General features: G+C 49.0%; 1 protein-coding gene across 1 annotated transcript; it reads right to left on the bottom strand.

Moving 5' to 3' along the window:
- Nucleotides 1-1,675: 1,675 nt before the first annotated feature.
- Nucleotides 1,676-3,825, bottom strand: LOC123446240 (probable protein S-acyltransferase 6). Its single transcript, XM_045122915.1, has 4 exons — nucleotides 3,639-3,825; nucleotides 3,367-3,549; nucleotides 2,965-3,267; nucleotides 1,676-2,693 (listed from the first exon to the last, which is right to left on the bottom strand). The coding sequence occupies exons 1-4, from the start codon at nucleotides 3,753-3,755 to the stop codon at nucleotides 1,935-1,937; spliced, it is 1,362 nt and encodes a 453-aa protein (XP_044978850.1). The 5' UTR covers nucleotides 3,756-3,825; the 3' UTR covers nucleotides 1,676-1,934.
- Nucleotides 3,826-8,626: the final 4,801 nt, after the last annotated feature.

Genomic DNA, 8,626 nt, shown 5'->3' with positions numbered 1-8,626 from the left:
CTCATTTGCATTTCAAAATTTAGGATTGAAGGTTTAGTTTCTTCTACTATTGAAGATGTAGTCATGGGAGGCTCATATCAACCAATCATTTGACTTGGTATCAATCTTTTGTATCATCTATAAATGCTATATATTGTCTTGTGGTTTGTCTTGCTTTATTAATTGACCCATCACGAAACAAATGTTGTCATTGAATATTATGTTTGATTTTTCATTAGTTATGCAACATAGATTAATTTTTGCATGTCTTGAAACTACATTTTTATGTAGTTTTTAGCCCTTAGTTTCTCGCTTGGGACGTCAGCCAATCCTATGTCTATAGGGGTCGGATTTGGCAACCGCCGACTCTAGATGATCTACGAGCATCTACAGCCAGACCCCTCAAATCCGACCCCTCAGACGTCCGCGGATACACCCTGCCGCGTCCGTTGACACTGACCGGTCACGCTTCAAATAATATAGTCTACATCCGGACACCTTAAATCTCATATTTCAAATCCATACAACCCATGCAATTATTATGTTGACGCACACACGTAGTCCGGTTATTTCGTCACTCACTGCTAAACATGCCACTGGACTATCAAAATTTGGCATGTTTGGCTATGATGGAGATCATCCACGGCTGCCCTGGACCTCCTCGGCGCCCTTGCCGTCCTTGTCGCAAAAGTACCGGTCGAAGACGCAGTACGCATGGAGCCGGATCTGCTCGTTGTCGAAGCTGTCCTCGCCGCCGCTCACCTCTTTCCCCTCCTTGTGTGACAGTCCGACCATTTCACGAACCGCCCGATTCTGCTCGCGAGCATGGACACACATGTTCCGCCACTATCGTTTCTTCAAAATGCTGGCACGTATGGCTTCCTCCTCTGCGGTCGCCCGCGCCGCCGCATCACCTCTTCTGCCTCCGCCATTTTAATTCCTCCGCGAGATAGGCCTTGGCGATCCTTATCCTCTCCTTCCCACGGCGGGCAGCCCGTTCCCGATGGGACTCGAAGTCCGTGTGTCCGGTCGATAGATACACCCGCCTAGACATGGATGATCCCGCCCGAGAGGAACCGAGCGCCCTTTGAGCGGATGCTATGAAGTCGCGGCAAACAGATCCTCCCGTTGCCCGGGCACTGTCCTCGCGTGAGCGGCGGAGTGTAATGCGGATCGCCATTGCCTCCTCCACTCCGCACGGGACAAGCCCCCAGTCGACGGATCCGGAATGGTCGGAGTCGGATCCGCTGGAGGCCATGCCGGAGAAGGCATGAGATCGTCGGAGGTGAGCTTGGGTATCGGATGTGAGTGGAGGGGAGGAGAGTGAAGTGGTTAGGGTTTGGTCCGACCAACGGATGAGGACGAATATATATGGGGTCGATGCGGGCCAGGATGGGTCCGGAGGACGTGCCCTCGCAGCCCGAACTCCTCCATATCCACTCTATATTTGGACTGAAAATGAAGGATGTCGGTCAGGCTGGATGTTTGAGGCCGGTTTGAGAGACCCGTCTTAATCGAGTTTTTTGACCGGACAGTGACCGGAAGGCCTACCCAAACGTTTGAAAAGTGTTTGAGGGTCCGGATACAGATGCTCTGAACCCCTAAACAGATACTCCTGCTGCGTGTGCGCGTACGGGATCCATTTCCAGGGCCCAGAGACCAAAACTCAAGTCGGCGCGCGTGGATGCTTGTATGTGTATTTATATATACATCACCTTCACTACAGTCAATGTAGCAGGATACTATTCTAGAAACGTCCATTGATCACATCTGAGAGCAGACGTGGGGAGGAGAAGCTACCACCGCACGTCGGTCGGTCCAACACAAGACACGCGAGCGCGAGCGCGAGCGACCAAAATTTGAAACTCGCGCTGCATCGCACTGTCTGAACCGCGCTCCCTACCGAAACCAAGATCGAACGGGCATCACCTGCATGCGCTCGGATCGATCATCCGTCACACGACCTCGAACTCCCTCCCACGAGGTCGGCCGGCGGTGCCGTAGTCCGCCGTGTTGACGTCGGTGACCACCGACCCTGTGTCTTCTGCCACCTTCTTGCTTCCCTGGACCCTGCCGCCACCGAAGATGTTGTGCCGCGGCAGCTGGTGCGCCGTGCCATCCATGCCAATGCCATCACCACTGGTACTGTATATGTCGCCGAAGTCGGAGGAGCCGATGCTGGTGCGCTTGACACTGTATCCAGCTCCGAGGTCAAAGCTAGGCTTGCTCATGTCGAAGCTGAGGCTGGGTTGGGTGTTGAAGCTCTTCTTGGACGACGACAGCAGGCCGAAGGAGTAGGAGTAGGCCATGGAGGGTGGGCCGTACAAGAGCGTGTCAGGGTCGACGACGACCATCTGCCGGAAGTCATTCTTGCTCGCGGGGATGGGTGACAGGAAGATCTCGACGAGGTTCCGCGCCACGCCGCGGTTGTAGGGGTTGGACTTGCCCTCGTACCGGTACCGGAAGTTCTCGTATGTGGTCTGGTTGGTGGACACGAGGTAGGAATGGAACGCCGTGAGCCCACCCACGAACCACGACGTGATGAAGGTGTAGAAGATGAGGAACCCCGAGACCGGCGACTCCACGATGGCGCCGCCCAGGCTGCACCCGTACTTGCGCGTGATGAGGATCAGGTTCACCCAGCAGAAGGCGAACACGTAGAGGCACAGGAACGTTGTCGACGAGATGAACATGAAGAAGAACCTGTAATTTCTCTGCACGCTTGTTGCATCAATACACACGCACACAAAACCAAGTTACATACATGCACAACAACTATTTGTAGGTTTCTCTCTCTCTAAAAAAAACAACATTTTTGTAGGTTGCCTGAACATGCAGAAGAACCGTAATGTCTCTGCACGCTTGTTGCATCAGTACACACGCACACAAAACCAAGTTACATACATGGAACAACAACTATTTGTAGTTTGCCTGAACATGATGATGAACGGCATGTGAGCTAGCTGCTACGAGGTCAAGGTGTACCTTGCCGATGCACTGGCCGACCCAGGGGCAGTGGTGGTCGAAGCGCTCCACGCAGTTGTTGCAGACAGAGCAGTGAGAGCAGCGCGGCGGCCGGTAAAGCATGCACGTGTGGCAGTACTTCACCTTCACCACCATCCCGTTCACGTACACGTCACGCGTCGGCGGAAGTGTCCCCGACGACGGCGCTCCGGCCATCGGGGACGCCATGCCGTCCAGCTGGAGGTCGTCGGGATCCGGCGGTTTCGTGTTCCGTGGGATGATCCCGGGATCTCGCCCTGACGTGAGCACCAACACTATAAGATCCTGCACATCACATGCTAGTTAACGATCGATCGATCGATGTTACGTTGCTTCAGTCTATTCAAAGGAATTAATGTGGACATCGTCGTTAGTTTGGCTCACGAATGCGCCGACGGCCATGGCTGTCATCGGAACGAAGGGGCCGAGCGGCTTCCCCATGAGCTCGGCGAGGCGGAACGAGACGAAGGCCACAAAGAGCGCGAGCGGCGTCATGATGAGAGACACCGATAGCACGATGGAGTTGGCGTCCGGGCCGAAGATGCACCGCCCGCCACAAAGAAATTTCTGCCAGGCACAAGATTGATCGAATGAAATAATGGAGGCCACCCTCCCTTTGGAACACCGAAATTAATCAATGAGCATTGACGACATACATTCCTTCCCCTCCAAACTTGGTACAGGCGGTGGCTGGTGATGGCGCCGGCGGAGCTCGAGGCGTCGGAGACGTGGTTGCTGGGGAGAGAGCTCTTGAAAAGCGTCCTCCCATTCATCTCCGGTCCGCATGTGATCTCCGCGCGCCAAGTCACCTAGGCCGCATGGCTTCTTGCCAAAGGGCCAGAATTGGGGTGAGGTCAGAGATGGAGGAAGGTCAACAATGCAAAGCTTTTCTCTTCTTTTCTCTCGAGACATTGTGTGCTATACATAGGAGGGAAGAGCTATGCCACATTGTGGTTGTTATTAGGATGTAAGGAAAGGAAGACCGAGCATTGCTAAAAATAGAACAAAACAAAGGACACAATCGAGGCTTTCTACTCCGAAGCACCTTGAGTCAACTATACTACGTCTTTCCTTGAAACACGCTTTCACTCTGATTTATAGACAAAGTAACATCAAGTCCACACAATCAGTTCAAGTGCAAGCGAAATAAAGATAAGTCTCTTGGAGCAACATCACAAACATATGCCCTAAATCAAAGTGGAAAAGAAGACCACCAAGCGATCGGTAGATCGGTGGCTCTAAGGCGGCACCGTGGCACACTACCACCGTTATCATGTCCATCCTACTATTAAGCCGGTCTCGATCCAGATACCTAGAGATTGGGTGCGACTGTTGAAAAAATGCGAGGAGTTTGAATATATCGTTAGTGCGCTACTCTAAGAACACTAGTGGAAAACGGGCCTTTGGCCTGGACCCTTTAGTCCCGGCCTGCCTCTGGGCCGGGACTAAAGGCCCGGCCACGTCGCCCCAATTCTCAATGCCTCCCTCGAGGCTTTAGTCCCGGCCCGTAAGGAGCCTTTAGTCCCGGTTCGTGTGCCAAACCGGGACTAAAGGGCTACGCGGTGGACAGCCCGCATGTGCGCCACCTTTAGTCCCGGTTTGTGTCTCAAACCGGGACTAAAGTCCTCTGCCTATATATAGCACAGCCCCCCTCTCCCCTCTTCCTTGTATTTTTCTTGGATGGAGGATTGTGGGTGGGTGCTTGCTGTCCACTTTTTTTGATGCACTAGAGGTGTTTGTTGAAATGTGTGTTAGAGCGATGCCGTTTCAGTTCACCGAACACAACTACGATATGAGATGCCTGAGCCACGCTTAAACCTCTTCCTCTTTATTTCTACTTATTCTAAAAGGTTAGCAACTATATTTCCTCGTTTAGACCGTGCGGTACTAATTTTTAGGATCGTGATTGTATTTGATATACTGTCGTATAACACAGATGAGCTATCCATGGATGTACGGTGATCGACGCACATCCGCTTACAGAGAAGGCGTGCATTCATTTCGAGATACAGCCGATGCGAACAAGCATGGTGGTGGCTATATGTTTTGTCCATGTGTTGAATGTCGGAATGAGAAGGATTACACTTCCTCAAGAGTCATTCAGAGCCACCTGCTTCGGTCCGGTTTTATGTCGGGCTATAATGTTTGGACCAAGCACGGAGAAAGAGGGGTTATGATGGAAGACGACGATGAAGAAGAAGAGAATGATGATGACAACTACCGATCTATGTTCCCTGAGTATGCTGATACCGCAATGGAAGACAATGAAGAAGAAGATCAGGATGAAGAACGGGAACCAGATGAGCCCGCTGATGATCTTGGCCGGGTCATTTCTGATGCACGACGAGGTTGCGACACAGAAAAGGAGAGGTTGCAGTTCGAGCAGATGTTACAGGACCACAACAAATTGTTGTACCCAACTTGTGAAGATGGCCAAAAGAAGCTGGGTAGCACACTGGAATTGCTGAAGTGGAAGGCAGAGACCGGTGTGACTGACTCGTCATTCGAAAAGTTGCTGGTACTGATGAAGAAGATGCTTCTAAGAAAGAACGAATTGCCCGCCAGCACGTACGAAGCAAAGAAGCTTGTCTTCCCTCTAGGATTAGACGTGCAAAAGATACATGCATGCCCTAATGACTGCATCCTCTACCGCGGTGAGAAGTACGAGAATATGGATAAATGCCCGGTATGCACTGCATTGCGGTATAAGATCAGAAAAGATGACCCTGGTGATATTGAGGGCGAGCCACCCAGGAAGAGGGTTCCTGCCAAGGTGATGTGGTATGCTCCTATAATACCACGGTTGAAACGTCTGTTCAGAAATAAAGATCATGCGATGTTGTTGCGATGGCACATGGAAGATCGTATGAAAGACGATAAGTTGAGGCACACCGCTGATGGTCGGCAGTGGAGAAAAATTGAGAGAGAGTTCCCGAGATTTGCAGCTGACGCAAGGAACTTATGGTTAGGTCTGAGTACAGATGGCATGAATCCTTTTGGGGAGCAGAGTTGCAGTCACAGCACCTGGCCCGTTGCTCTATGTATCTACAACCTTCCTCCTTGGTTGTGCATGAAGCGGAAGTTTATTATGATGCCAGTGCTTATACAAGGTCCAAAGCAACCCGGCAACGATATTGATGTGTACCTAAGGCCATTAGTTGATGAACTTTTACAACTGTGGGCCGAACCAGGTGTACGTGTGTGGGACGAGCACAAACAAGAGGAATTTGACCTTCGAGCGTTGCTTTTCGTAACCATCAATGATTGGCCTGCTCTTAGTAACATTTCAGGACAGTCAAACAAGGGATACAATGCATGCACGCACTGTTTGGATCAGACAGAAAGTATATATCTCGACAACTGTAGGAAGAATGTGTATCCGTACAATCGTCGTTTTCTTCCGCCCAAGCATCCCTTAAAGAAAAAAGGCAAGCATTTCAATGGCAAGGCAGAACCCCGGGGGAAGCCTGTCATCCGTACTAGTGCCGAAGTATTTGATATGGTCAAAGATTTAAAAGTAATCTTTGGAAAGGGTCTTGGCAGCCAACCTGTTCCTAACGGCCCTGATAAGCGCGTACCCATGTGGAAGAAAAAAAATCTATATTTTGGGAGCTACCCTACTGGGAAGTCCATGAGGTCCGCTCGGCAATCGACGTGATGCACCTGACGAAGAATCTCTGCGTGAATATTCTAGGCTTCCTGGGCTTGTATGGGAAGTCAAAAGATACACCGGAAGCACGGGAGGACCAGGAACGTCATAAAGGAAGAGATGGCATGCATCCAGGGCAGTTTCAAGGGCGTGCCAGCTACGCTCTTACTAAGGAAGAGAAGGAAATCTTCTTTGAAGTCCTTTTTAGTATCAAGGTCCCGACTGGCTTCTCGTCGAATATAAAGGGAATCGTAAATATGAAAGACAAAAAATTCCAAAACCTAAAGTCTCATGACTGCCACGTGCTTATGACGCAATTGCTTCCGGTTGCATTGAGGGAAATTCTACCGGAAAATGTTCACCTCGCAATTGTGAAGGTATGTGCATTCCTCAATGCAATTTCTGAGAAGGTAATCGGTTGAGAAAGTCTATCAGGGTTACAGATTGATGTGGTCCAATGTCTGGTCAGCTTTGAGTTGTTGTTCCCGCCATCCTTCTTCAATATAATAACACACCTCCTAGTTCACCTAGTCGAAGAGATTAGAATTCTTGGTCCTGTGTTTCTACACAATATGTTCCCCTTCGAGAGGTTCATGGGAGTCTTAAAGAAATATGTTCGTAACCGTGCTAGGCCAGAAGGAGGCATCTCCAAGGGCTATGGAACAGAGGAGGTCATTGAGTTTTGTGTGGACTTTCTTCCTGACCTTAAGCCGATTGGTGTTCCTGAATCTCGGTATGAGGGTAGGCTGACAGGAAAAGGCACACTAGGAAGGAAAGCAAAAGTATGTATGGACGGGCATTCTTTCTCTCAAGCACACTACATAGTTCTACACAATTCCACCGTGGTGGCTCCGTATATCGTGAGACACAAGAATATTCTACGCTCCGAAAACCCAGGGAAGGCTGACTCTTGGATTAAAGGGGAACACGAGAAGACTTTCCGCAGTTGGTTGCAGACACATCTCATGAATGACGACACCGTTGGAGATGAGTTGTACTGTTTGGCCAAGCCACCATCTTCGACTATATGTACTTTCCAAGGGTATGAGATAAATGAGAATACATTTTACACAGTTGCCCAAGATAAAAAGAGCACCAACCAAAATAGTGGTGTCCGCTTTGATGCAACAGACGAGAATGGGCACTGTTTGGAAACATATTACGGGTACATAGAGGAGATATGGGAACTTGACTATGGACCTACTTTTAAGATCCCTTTATTTCGGTGCAAATGGGTGAAGCTGACAGGAGGCGGGGTAGTTGTAGACCAAAAGTACGGCATGACAACAGTGGATCCCAACAATCTTGCGTACATGGACGAACCATTTGTCCTAGCCAATGATGTCGCTCAGGTTTTCTATGTGAAGGACATGTCTACATTAACGAGAAAAAGAAATCAACAAAAGAAGATATCGTCCGATGAGCCAAAACGCCACATAGTTCTTTCAGGGAAAAGAAACATCGTGGGAGTAGATGACAAGACATACATGTCAGAAGATTATAATAAGTTTCATGAAATTCCGCCCTTCAAAGTGAAAACTGACCCAAGCATCCTACTGAATGATGAAGATTCTCCATGGCTACGACCCAGAAGAAAACATAAATAATAGATAGGAATATTTGTGCAATAATGTAATAATTTATTAAACCTTTTATGTAATGCATGTATGGAATGTACTAAATTTCAAACACTTTTCATTTTCATAGTATCCATGTAAGAGATGAGTTCTCGTTCGAAACCCTGATACTTCGAGAGAGATTGTCCGTTTTGTACACGAAGTGCATCCAGTTTTTGTCATAGCCCTATCAACTTTTTAACACATGCTATGTGGGTGAAATGATGATAGCATGCCAACTTTCAACATTTTCAGAGTTCATTTGTAGTGCTTTTCAATTTCAGGGTGAACTAGCTCAAAAAAATAAGTAAATGCACGAAATATACCAAATGAAGTCAGAAATTGTTGAAATTTTGTGATGTGCCTTTGAATGGTGCAT

The sequence above is a fragment of the Hordeum vulgare genome, chromosome 4H (assembly GCF_904849725.1).
Source record: "Hordeum vulgare subsp. vulgare chromosome 4H, MorexV3_pseudomolecules_assembly, whole genome shotgun sequence".
Lineage (NCBI taxonomy): Eukaryota > Viridiplantae > Streptophyta > Magnoliopsida > Poales > Poaceae > Hordeum > Hordeum vulgare.
Note: the sequence above shows the minus strand (reverse complement) of the source record. Positions and strands in the feature narration are given on the sequence as shown.